The 25,776-nt window shown below is 33.0% G+C and overlaps 3 protein-coding genes and 1 long non-coding RNA gene across 8 annotated transcripts in view; 1 reads left to right on the top strand and 3 right to left on the bottom strand.

Moving 5' to 3' along the window:
• Window positions 1–13,509, bottom strand: part of LOC124439769 (hydroxysteroid dehydrogenase-like protein 2) — a 98,961-nt gene extending 85,452 nt beyond the window's left edge. For all 3 annotated transcript variants that reach the window (XM_046990037.1, XM_046990036.1, XM_046990038.1), the window contains exons 1-4: window positions 13,396–13,509; window positions 12,645–12,808; window positions 10,756–10,924; window positions 10,117–10,161 (exon numbers count right to left, since the gene is read on the bottom strand). In XM_046990037.1, the coding sequence (XP_046845993.1) occupies window positions 10,117–10,161; window positions 10,756–10,924; window positions 12,645–12,808; window positions 13,396–13,409 (392 nt within the window). In that variant the 5' untranslated portion in view covers window positions 13,410–13,509. The remainder of the gene's footprint in view (window positions 1–10,116; window positions 10,162–10,755; window positions 10,925–12,644; window positions 12,809–13,395) is intronic.
• Window positions 298–18,910, bottom strand: LOC124439771 (short-chain collagen C4-like). 2 transcript variants are annotated; one of them, XM_046990041.1, is made up of 2 exons: window positions 18,780–18,910; window positions 298–960 (listed from the first exon to the last, which is right to left on the bottom strand). In XM_046990041.1, exons 1-2 carry the CDS (start codon window positions 18,829–18,831, stop codon window positions 479–481), a joined length of 534 nt encoding a protein of 177 aa, XP_046845997.1. In that variant the 5' UTR covers window positions 18,832–18,910; the 3' UTR covers window positions 298–478. The 2 variants fall into 2 exon arrangements, with proteins under 2 accessions (XP_046845997.1, XP_046845996.1); XM_046990040.1 differs by lacking the exon at window positions 298–960 and adding an exon at window positions 17,488–18,156.
• On the top strand, window positions 13,574–15,275 carry LOC124439772. Of its 2 annotated transcripts, none has more exons than XM_046990042.1 (2): window positions 13,574–14,122; window positions 15,137–15,275. In XM_046990042.1, exons 1-2 carry the CDS (start codon window positions 13,624–13,626, stop codon window positions 15,154–15,156), a joined length of 519 nt encoding a protein of 172 aa, XP_046845998.1. In that variant the 5' UTR covers window positions 13,574–13,623; the 3' UTR covers window positions 15,157–15,275. The 2 variants fall into 2 exon arrangements, with proteins under 2 accessions (XP_046845998.1, XP_046845999.1); XM_046990043.1 differs by lacking the exon at window positions 15,137–15,275 and adding an exon at window positions 14,736–14,999.
• Window positions 18,911–20,101: 1,191 nt separating the features above from the next.
• On the bottom strand, window positions 20,102–25,155 carry LOC124439781. Its single transcript, XR_006946458.1, has 5 exons — window positions 24,993–25,155; window positions 22,375–22,448; window positions 20,916–21,238; window positions 20,252–20,319; window positions 20,102–20,131 (listed from the first exon to the last, which is right to left on the bottom strand). It is a non-coding gene; the product is annotated as an uncharacterized LOC124439781 (long non-coding RNA).
• Window positions 25,156–25,776: the final 621 nt, after the last annotated feature.

Here is a 25,776-nt window from a genome sequence, read left to right as displayed (position 1 = left end):
TACACACTTTGGTTTTCGAATCAATCGAATTTCGATCTGTTGCCTTTGAAAACAGCTTAAAGGACAGGACTGGAAGACAAGTTAACAAAATTCTTCAAACTATACAAAGAACACGCTGACTACTTCTCCTTTAGATGCGGCTTTTTGGAAAATTGGTGTTTTGTCCTCGTCGCATTTCTTTAAATAATTTTGCTTAAAATATTTTCCATAAAATGGAATGAGACAGAATATGACTGATCATCAGTGCAAAACTTTCAGAACTTACGTTTACTACATATAAAGAAAGAAAGTCATTAATTGTTGGTGATCAACATTTCTTCTTGTATTTTTATCATTGAACTTAAGTGCATGTAAGGATATTTAAAGGAAAATAATGGTGACGTCACAGATGTGTTATATAAATAAATTCAAAATTATGTTTATTAGTGTTGCTACAGATAATGCCAAAATACGTACATATGTGCATTAAAACCTTAAATCACTGAGTACAGACTACACAGGTCAGTTCCTTTCCATGAATATATGGTGGACAAGGTAAAGAACCACAATGGCCTTCAACAAAATACAGCAATGCTCCATTTGTATTTGCATGAGATCCATACATTGCTTCTGGCTTGCCATCAACACAAATGTACTCAGATCGCTTGTGATTATGATGTTCAGCCATTAAATAACCTTTGTATTCCATAGTCCACCCTGAAGGGCAGATATTGCGCGCTGGAATCATCATGTGACTACCACGTGACTTAGCATGACATACAGCACATGGAGCATCTCGGTCGTGTAAGTTTGGATTTGGAAATATATGTTTCTCAGCAGAAGTAATCTCGTATTCAGTACCATAAATGATTGCATTACTCTGAGCACCAGCAGCGTATTTCTCGTATATTGGATTCAACGGTAAACAGAGATAATTTGCTCCACTCCCACTGTATGAATAATACGATCCCCCGATTGCTCCTGTTTTTCATAAAAATATGCTTTAGAACTGCAACTAATGAATACGACTACTTGGTTTTTACAAGAACATAGGTTACGATACAAATGTCGATTCGCGTATATTGGGTCGAACATTTACAGTTAAAAGAAATATGACAGCCCAGTTTTACGTTCTGAGCACATAAAAATTCTAATGAGCATATTTAATGAAATTCTTATGTCTGATTCACACGAGTAAAATAAACAAAATCAAGAGCGTTAACAAGATTAAACAACGACATTCATCAAAGCATTTGACACAAGCGTAAGGGACGAGGGAGCCGCTGTAAAAAGTTTGATGATTGGTCGGGTGAATTGTCAACATTAGCAGGTCGGGCAAAAACAAGTGATAAAGAAGTTATGACATGCAATTTGAAGTCAAGAAGTCTTGTTTGATTGTGAGTTGATGCAAGCATAAGGGAAAGACTTCATCTTGAAATAAATAGAAAGCCGTTTCTTTGTTTTGAAAACATTAGAAAATACTCAAAATAGGAAACAGAAGTTTTATCGCTCATACATGCTTATTTTACTTGTTTAAACCTATACTGGTTGTAGCTAAATCATGAATCGCAATTACGTAGATTTTCTTACCAGAATAAATCTCAACAGTTTTGTTGTTTTAGGACAATGTTTTCTTCCCCATCTGGTATAGACTACTCCACCGGTTGACGTGGCTTTACTTTTAGGTCCTGGTGGACCAGCTGGACCTGGTTTTCCTGCTTACCACGAGGACCTTATAATATTTAACTTTAATATTAGCACCTTTGACTAATGAAGCCTAGACAGGAGTAGTTTTCAAATGTCCGTTAGACACGATGAAAAAAACGACTTTTAGAAATTAGAGGGCTTATAGTAACCCATTGGTGTCAAGACAACCACAATTTGTAGATCGTGGGGTTCCCTTACTTAAAGGACACTTAAAAATTGGCTTCTTACTTGAACGTTTATGATATATGAATGAATACCACTTTTTTGAAGGTGTACTCATTTTTTAAAATCAACAGATCACTCTAACATGATGCAGTTAAAAACTGAATAAAATATCTAATATCAAAAGTTTCATTACAGGTTTAACCATTGTAAATGATCACATTTTAAGCATAGAACACTTTAATCTTATAAAAGCTTCCAATATAATTTCTATGTCCCATTAGCTATTTAACTATATAGGCCTATATGGATAATGGATGCTATATTATATTACATGTCTTTGATAGCTCAAAAAACGTTTGCTTCTGGTATTTTAATATGTTTTCTGAACTTTTCTCACAGCAAAATTAGGGATGTATTGCTATCGCTAATTAAGGGGCCTCTTATTCATATATACATGTTATAAATCCGTAGATAACAATACATTTCAAAAGATATTAATTCAGCATATCATGCATAAATGAATAAGAGCCCCTCACCCCATTAGCGATAGCAATACATCCCTGAGCAAAACGTGCACTTATTGAACTTAACAACAATATGTCATTTGAAATCGTTTATTTATAACGCTTAGAGACTGTTTAAGAATGTTATCAACTTTTGAAAGCGTCAAATTTTCATAATTTCATAACAATATTTATGATTTTCTTATTTCATTTATTTTTTGTGATGAGCAAATACAAGTGTAAAGAGATTATTGTGTTATGTATAAATATGATTATTGTGCTTTCATACATGTTCATAGTGGTTCATAGGTATTGTGAAATGCAAGTTTTGAAACCTCATGTTTGTTTATTTCGATGTATTGTTGGTGTAATCAATTTCTTTGCATTGCGTTTATTATTTGACCCTCTAAAAATTATCTCAAAATGGTGCAACTTTTTCCAAAACCAAGAGCACAGGCAATCTAAGATGTCACAAGTCATCTAAATCTATACATTTAGTCACATAATATCAAAGCAGTCAGACTAACTATCGCACTTTAGCGATGACATTATGCTTTGGCGAATATAATATTAACGCGTCTATACTAAAGCGTAAATAATAAAACTAATAACTCATTAAAATATTCCGCGAATAAAAGCACAAAGGCTTAAATAACTCATCCATTTCTTCAACACAATCTGCTATCACACAAAACACGACAAAGGAAAATGCATGTATAAAGTTCTGACCATTTCGGAAAGAACCTGCTAATAATTTAATAGATTTTTACGTTCCGTTTGAATTAAACATCTAAGTAATTAGAATCCATAAAATCAGGATCTGGACTCATACGCAGCCAAAAGGTAGTAATTTACTTTATACGAGTTTATAAGCTATTTTGTCAAAATCGATCAAATATTTATTTAGCTAAGAGGGGTATAAGAGTTAATAAAAGATTTAACGTAGTTTCAGGAAATACATTTAACCACACATGAACTACAGATAAAAAAAAAATGACTTCTGTTAAAAACTCACCACGCAATGAAGCATCTCTGCCATCACGTCCTAAATTGTAAGTTATTTTAGAAAAATTAGATTCAGTAGTAATAGAGCTACGTTGTGGTAGTAAACATTTTCTTAAAATATTTCACAACTTCAAAAGTAAAGAATGTTGTATAACTCACCATCTCTGCCTGGAAGTCCTGGAAGTCCTCGACAACTTGTTACTTTGCCATTCTGTCTCTTAAAAATACTTAACAAACAGTTAAAGTCGTAACTATAAAGCGATAATTCGCGGCTAGCCTAAATTCAGTGAAATGTGAAACGATTTAAAATATGGAAATGAGTACAAATTTGAAATAAAAAAATTCATAAATCTTTAATTAAGCGCCATACGAAGTAATTTTGTGTATTTTTCTATCCATGCAAAGTCCGAATGTTGAGAAAATGCCCAAGTAAATTTGCTAGATGATAAATATTCTTAGTTAAATCTGTCTGAATCATTTCAAGTTTCTCTAATCTTCAGCTACCAAGGCTTTTAAATCAAACTCCCTCAAAATTGAGCAATGACAAAACAAACTCAATAATTGGGGTACAAATGAGTCTGCAAACCCACATGACACAGGCAGCAAACTTATTTATGAGTATATTACTGTGTATGTATTGATTAAAGAATTAGCTTTATCAAACTTCAATGCAAAATGACGCTCTTCTTTGTTACAAATCCGAAAACTGTATATTTGAATAAGCAGGATCAAATTTTCCGCCCATGTTTTTATAGCCTATCAATTATATTTTTGTAATTTTACTTACACTTGTGAAAGATATACTTTATTATGTTACTTTATATGTGGCTACTGCAATCTAATAAGTCAAAAAAGTTCAAAACAAAAAATCATACAAATCCCTATTTAATGTGCGTACTAGTGTACGTGTATGTGTGAGCTAGTATGAGTAGGAAAATTGTTTTCAACTGGTTAAGATTTTAGTACTTTTTTATAGGGTACTTCAATGCAACCTAAATATGATCAGTAATCATAAAATATGCCACCTTTCAACACAACATATCGTATCTAAAATATCAAATGATAATACAAGTGATTGCCACAAACCTTTCTTTTGCTTTGTCTTTTAACTTCAACATGGCATTTTGTCATCATTATTATAATTGCAGATGACTTTTATTAGAAAAAGTAAAATAATCTGGAGAGTAGCGATGTACATTATTTTACGTTATTTTATAGGACGAAACTTATCCTCTCTGTCAGCTATTGCAGTTACAAGTAAACTCTGCAATGCAGTCTGTGATCATTTTAGTTAGTTTCATCCAATCATATGCTTTGTTTTCATAATTCATTCAATCGCTGGCTTACATCAAATTTATTCAGAGACAAAAGAGTGAAATTGCTTTGCTTCAGCTCCACAATGATTTTTCTAGTTAAAACAAGAACTATTCATTGAAACAGCCTTTATTTATGATTCTGCAATGGGCATCGTGTAGCCATATAATGCATTAAGTTTGATTTGTCAAGCGTCTCCTTTGTCTTTGATTGGCTTGGTCTTTTGTTTGATTGAAACTTCCTTCAGTTCTTCTTTTCTATTCTTTTAATAGATTGCACTCACACAAACAGCTGGAGTACCGTAATGTTACAATGTGCATCAACATATTAATCATGCAACGTCGTTGTTACTATTTTATGAACTTTGGATGAAGATATTGGTCACTTAGTTCCTTGTAATGTGTATGCTATATTTTGTTTATGCTGTATATAAAAGATCGTTCAATGTCGATGGTTGTCTATTCATTTACTAAAAGAGTACAAAGTTCATACGAGTGAATTTATGTTTACTGATAATCATTTGCAAGAAGCAATTGTTTATTTGCTTTACGGTGAGGATATAGTTGGCGATAAATACTCAGTAGCGTAGCCTGCCAGCAAATTTTAGTCTCGAAATGTGAATTTGAGGACATTATTATTATTCATTTTGTTAGAAATTTTTCTTTTGATAGTAGTGAACATTAAAAATTAACATAGTATCATACGTACTACGACTATAGCAGTGGACTACACGGTGTATGAAAAAATTTAACGGATAGGACAACGTTGCTTTGCTGTCAGCTTGTAGGATTTGCAAAATCCATTGATGGAATAGATTGTTAGACTTCCAATGAATCATCTGACAGTAAAATGTTTGTAAATAGTAACAAGAAAGAAATTGTGTTACCGAGAAGCATTTTTGAAATAGATTGCGCACAAAAATGACTAAGTTAAAAAGCAATTTGAACTCATAGGGTTAAAATATGGCACATATTGTTCAAGCCAAAAAAGTTTTGCAAAATTTGTCAAAAACATAAAAGAACGCTAAGCAAATCTTTATTAATTATTCATATTTCATTATTTGATTATCTTTAGCTCAAAATTATGCATAATTCATGATGAGTAGAAAAGCATTCAAAAAAGTTATTATTCAGCACTTTGAGCCAGCTATTTTAATCTGTGTGAAAATTTTCAAAGCGCTATTTTAAAATTTTAGAAGGTAACACAATTCTCATTTTGAAAATTGTCATTGTTGGCGATAATTTCACTGTCAGATAGACCATTGGTCCAACTATTTCTAACAAATGTTTTTGAAGATCTTGCAAGCAGATGACTTTAGTGACGTTTTCCAAACTGTTCAGTTTTTTGATAGACCTTGCTACGCCAATCAATCCCCAATCCCTGCTAATAAATTGATGTCATTTTAGTACTCAATTATAAATATAAAGATTTAACAAGAAGATGAACATTGCATGGTTTATATAATTTCCATTCTGTAAAAATAAAACATGTGTAACCAAGTTTTCACAGGCTTATGAAAATCATGGATCTTAGAACTAGAGATCGAAGGTTGAGATTGATTTAATTGATAGTGATCAGATTGTTTTGTACACTGAGGCTATTAAAACAAGCTAGATCAATCAGTGCACGCGATTTATTGTTTTTCTTTATAATAAAGAATTGATGATCATCGAATTTGACTTAAACTTAATGTCAATTTCATCTTAGTATACTGAAAAAATAAACTAAAAGTTTGGTGTTACCATAGACAAAAATATGAGACAGTAATTTTATGTTTGTGAGTGTGTGAGAAATAAGCCACAGTTTTTAAGAGTAGCTGCTGCGCATGAGCAGATAAATAACATCTGTTAAAAAATGTCTATCTTGCTACATATTTTGATTATCTTTAAGCCAATATAGAATAAGCACATGACGCAGATAACCATGGAGTATAAGCTTTTAAGTGATAAGTTTTAACTTATCACTTAAAAGCTTTTCTAAGTGATAACGCCTTGTCATTCTCATGAAAGATTGTGGAGTCAATGATTTCAATATTCCATATGTCCAAATATTTTGGTAGTAGTGCATACTACATGGCCTTAAATTGATAATTCCTCTAATTTTGGGTAAGTCATTGTTTATAGCTAAACGATGTACATTCAAAGTTTTATTGACTCTTACAGACACAAGATTTGTTCAAATGTAATCAATTTCTCTTAAAAAAACACCAGCTGGTTCGTCTTCGCTGAGCTGACATTAAAGTACTCTTTTTTCATGCAGAGCAAAGCAAGTTTTAAATTTTAAACAACAGCTGTTGAGTACGATTGACGGATACAAGTCTCCTTGCTAATTGGCTATTGACTTGTGAGTTACCTTACTGTCGTCTTATTCAAAAGTAGAAAAAATGTGAAAGTAGTCACGGTGTTGCAAGGCTCAGTTCTAAGAGGAAAGGTCCCCAAACTTGCATTTTACATACTGGAATTATTTAAACCAATATTCGTAAATGTTTTGTAATTACCTGTTCCAGATATCGACTCACAAATAAAAAGGAAAGAAGTAACTAGACAATTTGCTCCTGAATCTTGTCTCCAGCTGACAGGGAAAGGTAATTAATTTTATAAGACGGGTGACAGAAAAATTACCTGAAGAGCCCTCCCTCGCAGTTTAATTTATCATTTTGAATATTTGGGGAGCGATTTTCCATTAGTTCTTTATGCCAAAGGTTGGGATCTGGCGTTTTACCTAACAATTTTGTTAATGCAATGAACATCAAAAGGTGAACTCGTATTTATGAAAGCCTTTAAAGCAAATGTTTCTGTTAGTGACTACTGAAAATATTTATTGGGATCCTGTTCTTTAGGTGACTTTCTTCTTTCTGCAGTTTGAACAATGCATGTGGCTTCTAACCCTTCGTAGGATGCGTTTTTGTATTATTTGGTCTTATCCCCAGTAATCAATGTAGATTGATGTTGGATGTAAGTTATCAATTGGCATGATGGCTGCCAGTACTAGTCGAGTGCGTTATCTAACCAATAAGAGCAATAAGTAATGTTATTAGATATACATACAGCACCAAGTTTCACAGTAAAGTGAGTCCAGAGTTTAATTTATTTATTATGTAGAGGTGCACTTATATGTAATTACACTATCAAAAGTATGCTCTTTATAAAAGGTCAATGAAAGGCAATCAAGTTTTTATTCAAAATTTAAGGTGAATGCTGGATTTTCATGTTTTACTGTCAAATTTTATAGCTCCATACTGCATACGCTAAATTGCAGGACAATATAGTAATGCATGTCTTTCATACTGTAATCCTTTTATCTTCTAAAATTTTAAAATGGTCCTATAATGGGAAAATTTAAATATCTAAAATAACTCTGAGTAATATCATTCCAATCTTAAAAATAAGGTAATGGGATGATCGGGCGTAAAAGATATGAAAAAACCGCTGCTGGAAAACATTTAAACGAGCCAACAGTTTTCCAGGCTGTTTTCGTACTGACTAAACGCCAATTGAGCAAACAACTTTTGCTTCATATGGTGTTCGGTGGAGATTTGTAAACAGTGATGGAGGCATACAGCAATTCAAAATAGGTACGCATTTTGTACATGCTTCATAGGGTGGTACGTGGAGATTTGTAAACAGTGATGGTGGCATACAGCAATTCAAAATAGGTACGCATTGTGTACATGCTTCATATAGTGCTCGGTAGAGATTTGTAAGCAGTGATGGTGGCATACAGCAATTAAAATAGGTACGCATTGGTACATGCTTCATATGGTGTTCGGTGGAGATTTGTAAACAGTGATGGTGGCATACAGCAATTCAAAATAGGTACGCATTGTGTACATGATTCATATGGTGGTCCGTGGAGATTTGTAAACAGTGATGGTGGCATACAGCAATTCAAAATAGGTACGCATTGTGTACATGCTTCATATAGTGCTCGTGGAGATTTGTAAACAGTGATGGCATACAGCAATTCAAATAGCTACGCATTGTGTACATGCTTCATAGGTGCTCGGGGAGATGTAAACAGTGATGGTGGCATACAGCAATTCAAAATAGGTACGCATTGGTACATGCTTCATATGGTGCTCGGTGGAGATTTGTAAACAGTGATGATGGCATACAGCAATTAAAAATAGCTACGCTATGTGTATATGCTTCATATGGTGCCCGGTGGAGGTTTGTAAACAGTGATGGTGGCATACAGCAATTCAAAATAGGCGCGCTATGTGTACATGCTTCATGGCTCGGTGGAGATTTGTAAACAGTGATGATGGCATACAGCAATTCGCGTAAAACATCCTCATCAATAAGAAATTCACCAGTCCTTGATTTACTGTCTCTAGTTAGTACAACATAAGCCGCATCACTCATGATGTCTGTCTTACGACATTGTTGTAGAGCATCTCCACCAGCAAGCATTTCCATTGCTGTCTCGATAGCTAGACAAGGTAAATTAACAACACTTGTTGGGATGGTCCAAGTCCTGTGAGTATGAATTGATAAAGGGCATTTATATGGAAACACAAAGTAAACCTCTAGGGCAGTTGTCTATGGATGAGGAAACTAATGTTAAAATGCACGAATGGGGAAGCACAGTAAGCACACGTATATGTTTACATACAGTAATACATACTTAAAGAACTCAACCAAATAATCCCATAAAAAGATTATAAAGTCGTTCAAGTGACAGAAAAATGAAAAAAAATATTTAGATCGCTACTATATGATGCATGCCATACCTCCAGTAGCACAATGTTAAGATGAACCCCTAGCTATATGACACTGTAATACGTAACTGACCTGTTTTTAAAAGAGCGTTCACTGCTACACCATCATCTTTAAATTCTTCAGCCATACCAAGAACACACATGGACATACCATATTTAGCGATCGTGTATGCTATCAAAATACCAGAACATAAAAATCGGGTTTAATTCACTGGCAAAAGTGACTGACTTTTCTCGAAGACTTCGCAGGGCACGTAGCTAAATACATAAATATGAGCATCACCAATTTTAAAAACTGCATTGTTAATACTTTTGATTAAATTAATATCCACTAAAATAAAGAATATATGTAGTGAATCAAAGTGTTTTGAAAACTGAAAAAGCTGGAAAACAGAACTGGTTGACTACCTTATAGCTACATATGTACGGCATACACGTGTAAGAGGGGCCTTCGGAATCAACAGCTAAGTACGTGGAACTACTTGAAATGAAATACGATGGCCTAACTACGTGTCCTTTAAACCAAAGGGTTTCATATTTAATGGCGGACTGATGTTTAAAATATGAGGGTTCTTGGCCAATTTCAGATATGGAATACACGCTTGAGAGCTATATAAATTAAACATCGAAAGAAATGAGATGAATAAAACACAATATGTAGTCAGCAATTCCAAGTAGGATAGGTTAGGCTATTTGGGTACTTAATAGAACAAAGATTTTTACCATAAAAATGTTCCTCTGGTATTGACACCGTTCATTAGGTCGTATCTGAGAAAAAAATAAACATTACTAAATACATGCATAAGATACACACACACGAGACTCGCCATTATGTTTAGAGATACAATTCCTTATTCTAGACCCAATTCCATATCTATTATAGCCGTTTCAATTATTTTTAAATCTTTCATTAAAATTGATGACTATGTTATTGATTTATCTTTGCTCATTGCTATTATCCTCGTACATCCACAGTATTTATAAGCAGGAGCATAGGGGCGTTTTACCGCTTTCTATCCTTGAAAATGAGCCTTCAATTTAATATAATTCCACAATAATAATTTACTTTCGAAGTTGATATTCTTGTCACCCAAATTAATACTCACATTGTCTTGAAAATACGTATAAGCCTATGATGACATGTATCTGTACTTAATTATAAAACTGTGAACAGTGTGGATATCAGTTAATTGACAATTCTATCAGACATTACGAGTTGCCAAAAAATAGTAAGCCTTTATTTTAAAGTACTTACTCATTTCAACTAAAGATATCAATAATAACTAAGTAAGGCAAAACATTTAATATTTTACTGTCACCATATAGCTACATGTTAACTGTGTGAAAGTCGTGCTTCCTGACCTCTTCATAGGAGTCGCCAAAGTTCCAGTCAAGCTAATAGCACTTGCATTATTTACAAGAATGTCAATGCCACCAAATTTTTGAACAGCTTTTTCTACCGCAGTTTTTACGGCCGATTCATCTCGTATGTCAACTATACATGGCAGACACTGTCCTCCAGCTTTTTCAACTACATATAAAGAATGATGTTCACGAGTGAAAAACATAGATATATATATATGATGACACGTGAGCCAACACATAAAACAAAGATGGTGTTACAATTAGACATCAAATCATTATCATAAGTCAACAGGCAAAAATAAAATCCATGTGCCTGCAATCCAGATGCACAACTTTAACAACAGAGCAAAGTAGAAAATACAGTGGAAGAAAGCCTTGAGTTTGTAAGTACCAGTGTGCGATTAGTTGAAAAACGATGTGCAATTTTTTTGACAAAAATGTTTCTTTGGAGGCATAATCAAGTCAATATCAGGCTAATTATTATACAGCGCTAATTCTAAATTAATTATATTTACGACAGTGTCTTTCTTTACAACCGCTGACCCAGTTACAATGTATGAGAGAAATTTTTTGCGCATGTAATTTTATCTTCTTTTTTGTGCAAATTTTACAGCGCAATAAATTTACCTCTTGGCCATCATCCTAGTACTCAAGCGAGTCAGCATTTAATGTTTCCATCCATTTTTTACTGTATTAACTTTGCTGGTTGCTAACAACCTTTGACAAGATGGCAAGAGAGACAAAAGTGAAAAGAGAAACACCGAATATACTTTTGCCTTCTGATTATTAACAGTAACATCCTTGATGTTTACTTACACTGAAAACATCATATTTATGTCATATTACAAGCAATATGTAAAAATAAGAAATATGGCTGCTCAAGGTTGCTAGTTTGGCTTAATATTTTGAGCCAAATTTGGCTTTTTCACGTTAGGCTTATTTAAAATCGAAATTCCCTTTGGTTTATTTTTCAAATTTGGCTTATTTAAGTTTTTTTTGTCGTCTTTTAAGAATCTAAACGAAACTGTTTCCTGATTTTATCGAAAATACTCAAAATAGCTATGATGCCAAAAACAGTACGTCATGGTGTACAAAACAACGCAAATGCAAAAATTGACATTAATAATGTATTATACCCCTATTGTAATAAGCATATAAGCACCATGTATGTTGACTGTTGGCAGACTTACCAGTCTCAAAGTGAAAACGTTTTTGAATTTGATGACATTGTGTCAACATGGATTTTAATGTCATGCAGCGAACTCGTTTATAAAGTAAAGATCAGTAAAGATTAAGCTTGAGAACTTTTTTCAATTTATGTGGTAGTAATCAATAAAGACATTTTTGGCATATCGTTTGAAAAAGTGATATGCAATTGTTTTCATTTTAGCCAAAACGATGTGCAAATTGCACATTGCACACCGTTAATTCGCACACTGGTAAGTACGTACGCATCTTGAACAAAAAATTTTCTTGAGTTGGGAGTGGGGAAAATAAAAATCATCAGAACTGCTTACAAATGAAAAAATTCAAGGCACATAGTGAAATTTTGAAGATGTTCACGAGAAATCAATCGTAGTTTGTTACTCTTTAGTTTGTACTTTCTCAGAATTTTGGTTAGAATTACTTTTTTAACTCCTCTTTGAGCAATAGCTATGATTGTTGAAATAATACACAGATATATTTTAAAGATTAAGGAAAAAATATTTAGCACTCACTATCCTATAAATATCTGGAAATTCCTTATTCCAAAAGTGATACATAATTCTTTACAATATGCATATCTACAAGAAAATCTTTTACTCTATTGAAACAAATTTCTTTTGCAAGAATTAAACATCAAACATTGCTGACTGTGTACATCAAAACAGACATCAAAAACTGACCTTCTTCAGCAGCTGTGTAAATTGTTCCTGGAAGCTTTGGATGTGGCTCAGCTGTTTTAGCAGCAATGACAATATTTGCTCCATCCTTTGCTGCCTTTAAAGCTATAGCTTTACCAATACCACGACTTGCTCCACTAATAAAAATTGTTTTTCCAGCAAGTTTTCTAGAAAACAAGAGAAAAGAGTCTAGACAATGAAATGCTACCATTGATTGGTCTAAAGTCGAGTTTGCTTTGTATTAGCCTGTGCAAACCAATCTGAGCTAAATCAATTAAATTCCTGAAAGGCAATTTGCAAATCAATCATCAATACATATATGTAAGAGGACAAATTCAAACATTTGTTTATGCGTTATCATTATTTAGTAATAGAAATGAAAGATATTTTTCATGTTTGCACTGGTTTATTATGCAAACCTCAGATACTTGAATAATGAATGATCAAAAAATAGAAAATCCAATGAGAAAATAATACATGTATGATTAAAACTATTACATTTTATCATCAGAGTGCATAAATAAAGGTTTCTTTGCCTTTCGTTCAGACCAAAACGGAAGGATTCTTAATGCGATCATTTAAATAAAAATCAATAAAACTGTCTAAAATACTAGTCATACAGAAATTCATCAGGTAAAAAAGGCCAGTTGACATGACATTCAAAAATAAGCAAATGATTGTTCTTCACAATCAACCTTCCAACATTCTGCTTTGACAGAAATGCCGCAAATTAGAGCAATCTTCTCGTACTTACCCCGTGTTTAGCATGATTCAAAGATATAAACTATTCAATTCGAAATTTTGAACGATGAAATTGATCTTTGACCATTTGACGTTGTCGTGCTTATTGATGATACTGTATTTTCTTTGCGCAACATTTTGGGCAACAGGCAGTACTTATGGATAAAACGGACATGCTTATTTTAGCCATTTGGCGCGAACTCACTTATAATGTTCACTGATTTTGTTGTTCTCATGGAAAATGGAAGACGAATTTGTGTCTTCAAGTCTTTCTACCACTCACTTGCGTGTAAAAACTAAACTGAAACGCGATCGATGGGATGACTACTTGTGTTCAAACTTCAACCGCACCGAATCATGGTATCGAGCAGAAATTGATAAATTACGCTCAGAAATATCTGAATTGGAAGCCGAGCTAAACGAGGACAAGCAGTCGTTTTCAACTGTACATTTACTCCAGACTCTTGACAAGTTGACTGAAAACTTACCACACGACAAAAAGGCTTTGTTAGATGGAAAAGATATTCATGGCAAACTGCATGATGACGGCCATATCGATATTGAACGTCTAGAAAAGTTTACAGGCTTGTATATTCATGATATAATAATCCAAGTTGAGAAAGATGATGGGGTTAAATGTATTAGAAAACATCAAATACAAGGGGCTTGTCGTGGAATTGAATTTCAAATGAAATTCTCAGTGGAAGAGGTCACTCAGCAAGATAGTCAAAGTCAGTCAGGTAAATACAGTATAAAAGACAAGCTAGACTAGCAAGTCAAGTCTCTCTATGCACGAGTGTTTGTTATTCAACAAATAATAGATGTTTACCAGTATTGCACAGTCTTATGCAAACCGAGGAGATGTATAGAAGAAATTGAGAACAGATCAGTGATTTCCATCTGCTTGAGGGTTCTCACAAATGTCTCCTTGGTTGTATAATCAAGTGCAAACACAAAAAACATCTTCTATTTTTTCTATAAAATACCAATCATGCAAAACAGATAAATTTAAAACAAATGTTTTAATTTTTCTTATTGCATGTATTGATGATTGATTTGTAAATTCTCTTTAGTTGATTTCATTCATTCAGCTCCTCCAGTGGTTGAGCTCATATCGGTTTGCACAAGCAAATTGCAAACTCAGCCATTAACCAACCATTGCAGGCATTTTATTGTTTCTATTTTATAAAACTGTATGTGTGAACAATGAGACATAAATGAGGTGATATGAATCAGCTGTCAAAAAGATATCTTAGAGATTGCTAATAAATCTGGTGCTTCCCTTAAGTACATTGAACAACTTTATAAAACATCATTCCATTCAAGTGAGGCAATTATAATATTCTTGTTTAGTTGTTCTTTTGTTTGCATGAGAATTTCACAATTATTCTCATTACCGTTGCTCATTAGAGCAATTTACATTGTTTGGGATGTACTCAGGATGCTGTGATGTATTGGAAAAATATATTTATTGATACTGAAAAAATTGCTGTATCAACTGTATGAAATAATATGAATTTATGAAAATTATGAAAATTGGTTTAGTTGAAAAAGTGTTAAAATTGATTTGTAACTAGGAAGCAAATTTCATTTTTTTCAAGGTGACCAAACTAAATTGATTAGCAATTATTTGTAACAGTAAAGGTTGCCTAATATTTACATTCAAATTAAATTGATGATAAATCAAATTCACAATTTAAGTTTTTTATACAATGCTTTTTTGTTTAAATGTTGTTTATGGTTTTTTTGTTTAGAGGTCATTTATGGCAGTTGATAGTTTCTAAATTGTTTATGCAAACAAATGCAAGACTGATAATTTCGTCTCAAAAGATCATCTGACTTCCATGTTAATATACAACTGAGTTGTTTGCTGTGGTCTGAGATTATATCACAACAATGAAAATAATTGGTATCTATAAAGTTTGTTAACTGACTTGTGTCTCTATTTTTTATCACGTAACTGGTCTTGTTTGTCAAGTACCTCACTTTTTACCATACATATGGTATAGTATACAAACCATCTCAGTATTTGCTAAAGGGATGTGCAAACATTGTTGAACTTTCGAAGAAACTTTCTCCGTAAATTTCCTTTCAATATTTCAATAGCGATTGCTGTATTTCAGTTGAGCAGAACATCCGGTTCGACTATAAAATGATGATCACAAATTATGTCGTCAAGATAATTTGACTTCTAGGTTTGAAATAGCGTTGCTTGGAGCTTGGTCATTTTCGATAAATGAAAATTGTCTGCTTTGTACGTGCAATCCTCAACCATGTCCCTCTGTTTTAATGAGTTGATATTTTAAACAGAAAAAAAAGTTAAGCAAAGGAGGATTTTTCTTTCAAGTTTCTATAATTACTAATAATGTCACAGTCAGTGTGGATTTTTAAAAAATGGTTGAACATGACAATGAAATTTAAAGACATTATAGCTGCGTACGAGCCAAGCTGTGGGTAATGAATAAAATGAAATACTTGCTTTTAGAGAAGCCTTTGCGTTCAAGATTAAATATGAGTTAATCGCAATCACAACTGAATCTTTGGCAATGTACTTCTATTCCATAAAGATATTCAGAAAGTAGCGAAAACAGTGTATAATATTATTTAGACCGTTTTCATCAATTCATTTCACGACATTGCCATCTATTCATCAATTCAGGTTACCCACATGTACGCTATGCGTACCTTTTTTTAATTTTACTTTTATACATGTAAAATCTACAGCTGCTTTTTTGTTTCATTTGCAGCAAAAACAGGAGATGCTTGTGAAGACAACCCTCGAATCATTTATCTGGAAGTCGGTTTGAAAAATGAAGAAGTATCTTCATGTTTTGAACATTTTTTGGAATATGTGCAAGAAGAAAAACAATTACAGCAGTTTTTTATAACATTGCAGTGTTATGGAAAATGGAAAAAAGACAGATTGAAAACATTTAACCATTTTCGTAATAAATACCCAGAATTAGTGACGTATGTACCTTTACAAGATGATGACGTCATGACAGCTTGCAACAAGCAGCATCCAAATTTTCTTATAAACATTGTTTGGAAGATAATCGTCTCTAGAACTGGTGATGTTAAACCAGCATTTGCTATGCAGGCCGTCATACCAACAAAACATGATAATGGTAATTTTCTTAAGAATATGCCAGCGAAATTCACTGGTTTGTTGAAAAGTGTAGGTATAGAAAAATCAATTGAGGTAATACTCCTTACCATGACAGAATAAGTGGAGGCGAAGTTGCCGGGGGTTTTTTTTACAATAAATTTGTCATAAAAAATACGTAGATAAATCTTATTAACATTTTGAATTTGCCCTAAAAAAGGCAAGGTTATTCATTAACTTAATTAGTGTAGCTACCATGGGACAAACTTCAAATCACTTTTAACCGCAAGGTTTTATAGAAGTGAAGAAAAAGATTAAAGTAAAGTCTCCAAATTTAAACGTGTGCGCAGACCCTAATTTCCAAGAGAAATTGCATCTGCGGTCTGTGCAACTTTCTGCGCCTCTTTATTTCTGGTTTTAGCACACTAATATTTAAATGCATGACTGCAATTGGGTGTAATGTAAGGATTGCTTAATTAAGTGACGATATTTGTTTTCCATCACCATTTCTACTGCATGTTTGTTTCTAAATTTTGTGAAATACGACAAGTTGTCGAGTTTTGCCATTTTTTCGAATCAATCGAAAACAGCTTAAAGGACAGGACCGGAAGGCAAGTTAACAAAATTCTTCAAACTATACAAAGAACACGCTGACTACCTCTCCTTTAGTTGCGGCGTTTTTTTGGAAAATTGGTTTTTTGTCGTCGTTGCATTTCTTTAAATAATTCTTCCTTAAAATAAAATGTTCCCTAAAATCTGAAGAAAAAAGGCCTAACAAGCTTTCTCCTCGAACAGGCCAACCAACTACTGAAAGGTAAACTTCTGCATATCTAATCACAAGTGATGTTGGTAAAAAGAGGTTACAGAAAATATCAGACAATTATCCATTTTGCCTTTACCATGAGTACCATGAGATAAAAACTGAATTATGGACAGACGTCATCAGTGCAAAACGTTCAAAACTTACGTTTACTACATATAAAGAAAGCAAGTCATAAATTGTTGATGATCAAAATTTCTTCTTGTATTTTTATCATTGAACTTAAGTGCATGTAAGGATATTTAAAGGAATATAAATGGTGACGTCACTGATGTGTTATTATTATATAAATTAAAAATTAGGTTTTATTAGTGTTGCTAAAGATAATGGCAAAATACGTACATATGTGCATTAAAACGCAATAAATCACTGAGTACAGACTACGCAAGTCAGTTCCTTTTCATCAGTATATGGTGGACATGGTAAAGAACCACAATGGCCTTCAACAAAATACAATAATGCTCCATTTTTATCTTCATGAGATCCAAGTCTTGCTTCCGGCTTGCCATCAACACAAATGTACTCAGATCGCTTGTGAGTATAACGTTCAGCCATTAAATAACCTTTGTATTCCATAGTCCACCCTGAAGGGCAGATATTGCGCGCTGGAATCATCATGTGACTACCACGTGACTTAGCATGACATACAGCACACGGAGCATCTCGGTTGTGTAAGTTTGGATTTGGAAATATATGTTTCTCAGCAGAAGAAATCTCGTAATCAGTACCATGAATGATTGCTTGACTCTGAGCACCAGCAGCGTATTTCTCGTATATTGGATTCAATGGTAAACTGAGATAATTTGATCCACTCCCACTGTGTGAATAATGCGTTCCCCCGATTGCTCCTGTTTTTCATAAAAATATGTTTTATAACTACAACTAATGAATACGGCTACTTGGTTTTTACAAGAACATAGGTTATGATACAAATGTCGATTCGCGTATATTGCGTCGAACATTTACATTAAAAAAGAAACATTTACATTTAAAACTGGACGTTTTACGTTCTGAGCGCATAAAAAATTCTAATGAGCATATTTAATGAAATTCTTATGCCTGATTCACAAGAGTAAAATGAACAAAATCAAGAGTGTTAACAAGATTAAACAACGACATTCATCAAAGCATTTGACACAGGCGTAAGGGACGAGGGGAGCCGCTCTAAAAAATTTTGATGATTGGTCTATAAACTGTCAACATTAGCAGGTCGTGCCAAAAAACAAGTGATAAAGAAGTTATGACATGCAATTTGAAGTCAAGAAGTCTTGTTTGATTGTGAGTTGATGCAAGCATAAGGGAAAGACTTCATCTTGAAATAAATAGAAAGCCGTTTCTTTGTTTTGAAAACATTAGAAAATACTTAAAATAAGAAACAAAAGTTTTATCGCTCATACATGCTTATTTTACTTGTTTAAACATATACCAGTTGTAGCTAAATCATGAATCGCAATTACGTAGATTTTCTTACCAGAATAAATCTCAACAGTTTTCGTTGTTTTAGGACAATGTTTTCTTCCCATCTGGTGTAGACCACCCCACCGGCTGACGTGACTTTACTTTCAGGTCCTGGTGGACCAGCTGGACCAGGTTTTCCCTGCTTACCACCATAATATTTAACCTTAATATTAGATAATATGATGCTATATTATTACATAGTTCTGTTAGTTCAAAAAACACTTCTGCTTCCTGCATTTTAATATGTTTTATGAATCCTTTTTACAGCAAAATTTTTCTGAACTTTTCTCAGATAGGGATTATTACTATCGCTAATTAAGGGGAATCTTAGTGGTATACGCATGCCATAAATCCAAAGATAATACATTTCAAAAGATATTAATTCAGCATATCATGCATATATGAATAAGAGCCCCCCCCCCTCCCAATTAGCGATAGCAATAGGAGATTGAAATTGTTTATTTATAACGCTTAGAGACTGTTTAACAATGTTATCAACTTTTGAAGGCGTCAAATTTTTCATAATTTCATAACAATATTTATGATTTTTCTTATATCATTTATTTTTTTGTGATGAGCAAATGCAAGTGTAAAGAGATTATTGTGTTATGTATAAATATGATTATTGTGCTTTGTCATACCTTCATAGTGGTTCATAGGTATTGTGAAATGCAAGTTTTGAAACCTCATGTTTGTTTATTTCGATACATTAATGGTGTCATCTTTGCGTTGCGTTTATTATTTGGCTCCTCTAAAAAATTATCTCGAAAAGGGTGCAACCTTTTCCAAAACCAAGAGCACAAGCAATCTAAGATGTCACAAGTCATCTAAATCTATACATATAGTCACATAATATCAAATCAGTCAGAATAACTATCACACTTTAGCGATGACATTATGCTTTGGCGAATATAATATTAACGCGTCTATACTAAAGCGTGAATAATAAAACTAATAGCTCATTAAAAATATTCCGCGAATAAAAAAGCACAAAGGCTTGAATAACTCATCCATTTCTTCAACAAAATCTGCTATCACACAAAACACGATAAAAGGAAAATGCATGTACAAAGTTCTGACCATTTCGGAAAAGAGCCTGCCACAAAAATCTTTAATAGATTTTTTACGTTTCGTTTGAATGAAACATCTAAGTAATTAGAAGTAATTTACTTTATATGAGTTTATAAGCTATTTTGTCAAAATTGATCAAATAGTTAATTCAACTAAGAAGGGTTTAAGAGTTAATAAAACATTTAACGTAGTTTCCAGGAAATACATTTAACCACACATGAACTACAGATAAAAAGAAAATGACTTTTGTTAAAAAAAACTCACCACGCAATAAAGCATCTCTGCCATCACGTCCTAAATTGTAAGATTATTTTAGAAAAATTAGATTCAGTAGTAATAGAGCTACGTTGTGGTAGTAAACATTCTTTTAAAATATTTCACAACTTCAAAAGTAAATTATTTTATATAACTCACCATCTCTGCCTGGAAGTCCTGGAAGTCCTCGACAACTTGTTACTTTGCTATTCTGTCTCTTAAAAATACTTAACAAACAGTTAAAGTCGTAACTAAAAAGAAATAAATCGCGGCTAGCTTAAATTCAGTGAAGCGTGAAACGATTTAAAATATGGAAAGGAGTACAAATTTGAAATAAAAAAAAAACTCATAAATCTTTAATTAAGTGCCATACGAAGTAACTTTGTGTATTTCCTATCCATGCAAAGTCCGAATGTTGAGAAAATGCCAAAGTAAATTTGCTAGATGATAAATACTCTCTTAGTTAAATCTGTCTGAATCATTTCAAGTTTCTCAAATCTTCAGCTACCAAGGTTTGGGAAATCAAACTCCTTCGAACAGTTGAGCAATGACAAAACAAACTCAAAAATTGGGGGTACAAAAAGAGTTCAAAACAAAAAAATCATACAAATCATTATTTAATGAGTGCGTAGTAGTGTACGTGTATGTGTGAACTAGTATGAGTACGGAAAATTGTTTTCAACTGGTTAAGATTTTTATTACTTCTTTTATAGGTTACTTCAATGCAACCTAAATATGATAAGTAATCATAAAATATGCCACATTTCAACACAGCATATAGTATCTAAAATATCAAATGATAATACAAGTGATCACCACAAACCTTTCTTTTGCTTTGTCTTTTAACTTCAACATGGCATTTTTGTCATCATTATAATTGCAGTAGATGACTTTTATTAGAAAAAGTAAAATAATCTGGAGAGTAGCGATGTACATTATTTTACGTTTTTTTATAGGACGAAAACCTATCCTCTGTCAGCTATTGCAGTTACAAGTAAACTCTTGCAGTGTAGTCTGTGATATTTTTAGTCAGTTTCATCCAATCATATGCTTTGTTTTCATATTTCATCCAATCGATGGCTTCCATCAAATTTATTCAGAGACAAATGAGTGAAATTGCTTTCCTTCAGCTCCACAATGATTTTTCTAGTTAAAACAAGAACTATCCATTGAAACACCCTTTATTTATAATTCTGCGTTGGGCATTGTGTGGCCATATTAATGCATTAAGTTTGATTTGTCAAGCGTCTCCTTTGTCTTTGATTGGCTCGGTCTTTTGTTTGATTGAAACTTCCTTCAGTTCTTCTTTTCTATTCTTTTAATAGATTGCACTCACACAAACAGCTGGAGAACTGTGATGTTACAATGTGCATCAACATATTAATCATGCAACATCGCTATTTTATTAACTTTGGACGAAGGTTATGGTCACTTTGTTTCTTTTAATGTGTATGCTATATTTTGTTTATGCTGTATATTAAAGATCGTTGAATGTCGATGGTTGTCTATTCATTTAATAAGGAGTACAAAGCTCATGTGAGCAGAGATGTAGAGAACGTTAATTGGGGTGTATATTGATATATTCAGCTGTGCCCTACTGATTTCTTTGAATTCAAAATACTTTCAAAAGAAATAAGTATGGCACAACGTAATATATGAATATACACTCCCAATTCATGTAGCATCTCTGCATGTGAGGAATTTACGTTTACTGATAATCATTTGCAAGAAGCAATTGTTTATTTGCTTTACGGTGATTATATAGTTGGCGATAAATACTCAGTCAGTAGCGTAGCCTGCCAGCAAATTTTCGTCTCGAAATGTGAATTTGAGGACATTATTATTATTCATTTTGTTAGAAATTTATTCTTATTATAGTACGTGAACAAAGAAAAATTAACATAGTATCATACGTATTACGACTATAGCAGTCGAAAAAATTTAACGGATAGAAAAACGTTGCTTATGCTATCAGCTTGTAGGCTTTGCAAAATCCATTGATGGGATAGATTGTTAGACTTCCAATGAATCATCTGACAGTAAAATTTTTTAAATAGTAACAATTGTAAGACTGAGAATTGTGTTACCAGGAAGCATTTTTGAAATAGATTGCGCACAAAAATGACTTAGTTAAAAAGCAATTTAAACTCATAGGGTTAAAATATGGCACATATTGTTTAAGCCAAAAAAGTTTTCCAAAATTTGTCAAGAACATAAAAGTAAAGAATTTTGTATAACTCTCTTGATCACGACTTGTTAAAGTTAAGTAAATTATAACTCACCATCCCTGCCCGGAAGTCCAGGAGGTCCTAGACAAGCTGTTGCTTTGCGACTCTGTCTCTTAGAAATACTTGTGCTAAAATTAAGAACTAAATTTTTTAAATGGATGCAATAAGGCTCTGAAACAGACTGCAAGCCTGTTGAGGACTTCATTTTAATGTGCATACTTATAACTGATTATTCTTCTCCTAAGAACAAGGCCAAGAAAAGAAAATAAAGCTTATCTCCATCACAAGATGAAAAGATCTATCTTCAGTAAGAAAAATTATGTCTCCAATGGTCTTTCTTAAAACCTAACATGTTATTATTGTCTTTATTAAGACTTTGCGTATTTTTATTATAATGAATAGTTTGAACCACAGAGTATCGCTAAATGTTTGTAAATGAAGGTCATCTATAATAATAAAGTCCTGAGTAGGACTGTTGGTGTTGATGTTTACTAAAGTTTCGATAACCTTAGCGGTAGTTTCGCACAATCTTTACGAAGTGCTGGTTCACTGTTTCAAATTTATTCGAACGACAGGACTGTATTTTACAATTCTATTTAACACTTTGATGGGATATTTACAGTGTTTTGGTTCTTCGCGATACGGAATATTTAAAAATGATATCGTTAAGATTACGGACAACTTTCAATCCTAAACCTGAGCTTGCCTTCTGCAATACGACTGCTAATTTATCAATTTTATACGACCAATTCATACACCAATAACGTCAACTTTTCTGAAACCCCGAACCAACGCTTGCAAGCTATATTTATATATAATTATTAGGAAGTGGTTTTAAGCGTTTACACGACTTGCAACTTCGCCATTCCGTTTGTAGAGTTTCGTTTTTACCCACATCCTACCGCAATGACGCATTGCGGAGAGAAAGTACTCCCTTGACATAACTATAGTATTTTTGTTTTACGTGTAGGATTTCCACTGTAACCACAATTTTTAACTATGTATGTATTTTCCATCAATTTAATAATATCAGTTATAATCTTATAATGCATAATATGACACAATCACACGCTACATAACTTGACATGACAATTTACATAGTAGTCATCTTTAGAGAAAAGTAAGGAGTAAACGTCAGGCTAGCCATGTTTGTAGTTGTCTTGTTCATACGCAGGGGTGGCACCAGAGGGACGACTACAGCTGTTTGACGATTTGTCGAGGAATGAATAACGAAAAAATGTAATTTCCAATGTCGATTATTTCCGTTCGTTTAAAGTAATGTGAGCACTCGGTATCGGCAATAATCTTCATACATGTCAGCTATCCGACATCAAATTTAAAAAATAATAAAGTTACTCTGAAATACTTAGTTTTGAATGTTCATTAGAAAACAGAAATGAAAATGTGACATGAGAAATATTTGCATATGCAATCGCCAATGACGCTTACTCCGCTATTAGTTGTCTGTCTGTTGCTTTTGCAACTCGACTTTCTGAATTTTGAAAGGAAATTTTTGTGAAAAACTTTGCTGTTTGAGTTTCAAACGAGCAATGAGCATCAGATTCTGACAGTTTTGCATGTATTGCAGATAGTGCCATTGATAAATCACAATCAAGCGTCTGGACAGCTTATGATGTAAGGGAATTCATTGTGGTGAGGGAGCAAACTGATTTTGCTACCGTAATGAACAAGTTGAATGCTAGCTTTCCTAAGAGTAGAATTGTTCTCTGAACATCAAACAATCAAATCGAATGATTCACCGAAGTTATATCTTACTCATACATTATTAATATTGCCTCTTATGTTTATAAATTACTTCCTAGTACACTACTGATTAATTATAAACATGCAGTCAAAAAAACTGCTCACCAGCAAAATAGTTTAACATTGAGATAAATTGCCAAAACTTAAGATTTAAGTTAAACAAGAAAAAAATAATAGTTTATCTAATAACTAATGTATCCTCGTCTTACTTTGATTAATGCTTAGTATATATTTATAAAGCTTTGACGAAGATAATTATTATTTGATTATTACTATTTAACATTACAAGAAAACCCAGGGCCTTCATTTTACTTATTGTATAGCTTTGTTATAACCAATCATATGTATATCCCTGGATTGCATGCACGACTAGCAGGTCTGTTAGTACAGCGATGATAGGTGGAGGTATTCATATATTCAGTTTTGTCAGACTGACTTCTTTAAAAATTAAATTTCTTTCCAAAAAAATCAATTAGGCACAACCAAATATATCAAAAAACCACCCAAAAACAACCCATTCCCCAAATTAGCGTTCTCGTTGCGGCTCTCACAACTCGAATATGTTGTGTTAATTTTTCATGTAGATGTAAATTATTATTTCCAAAACAAACTATATGTTTCAACGATATGGTCAAAGCGAGGATTCATAATTATTTTTAAAATTTTGTCCGGAAAATACATTTGCATGGAAAGCGCATAGTCACATCGGCCTAGTAAGTCAGCCCCACCCGTCGGAGACCTTTAACCCATCCGTCGGGGACCTTAGCACCTCCGTCGGGGAATTCCTGCCACCTTTGTTCATACGTATTTGTATTGTGCTTTAATTCCTAAACTCAAACAAACGAACGACTACCACTAAGGTTATCAAAACGTAAGTCAACATTAACAAGATTCAAAGTTTCACTAACCTTTCTTCAATTTGGTTTTGAAAGTTTGGCATATCAATTTTTTGTCATCTTTTAATGTGCAGTTGACAAATTGCACATTAATTGAAATCAGAATAAAGTTACTAGAACAACAAGTTTATTTTTCATCTTTTTGGGTATTCTTAAACAATGAAAATTCACTAACTCTGCTTAGGCATACAGTTGCAAGTAATGCTTCGTGATTGATTTTTTTTCTTTTTGTTGTCAGTTTGCACCATCATATGATTCATTTCTATGACTCAACCAATCATCAGCTACAAACAAATTTATTCACACACATTATAAGCCTACTAAGCCTACTTAGCCTATAATAATCCTACTCATACTATACTGAGCCTACTCAGCTTATACTAAGCCAACTCAGCTTATACTAAGCCTACTTAGCCTATAATAACACTGGTCAACAGCAAATTTGGTGTCTCAGTTTTGTAAACTGATTTTGGACAATTTTGATGTGCTGAGTCCAAAAATAACACTATTTTTGCTGGGTCAGGTCGAGATTTTAAGCTATTGTTAATTTTGTATTTTTTAACTTTTAAATACCCGAGAAAGGTACAACAGAAGTATTAACCATTTACCTTTTAATGTTCTATTATCTGAACAAATTTAAATTTTTTAGCACTAGCAATACAAAGAAGAAAGCATTTGAATAAGCAATTATTGATTGAATTTCAATTAGGGAGTTAAGGTTTTATGATTATTATGGGATATTTAAAGATAAAATAAGGCTTTATTTAGCCCATACTGAATTCAATGGTAAAACTTG

This window comes from Xenia sp. Carnegie-2017, unplaced genomic scaffold, assembly GCF_021976095.1.
Source record: "Xenia sp. Carnegie-2017 unplaced genomic scaffold, XeniaSp_v1 HiC_scaffold_2, whole genome shotgun sequence".
Lineage (NCBI taxonomy): Eukaryota > Metazoa > Cnidaria > Anthozoa > Malacalcyonacea > Xeniidae > Xenia > Xenia sp. Carnegie-2017.
The sequence above is the reverse complement of the archived record's forward strand: the minus strand, read 5'-3'. Positions and strand labels throughout refer to the sequence as shown.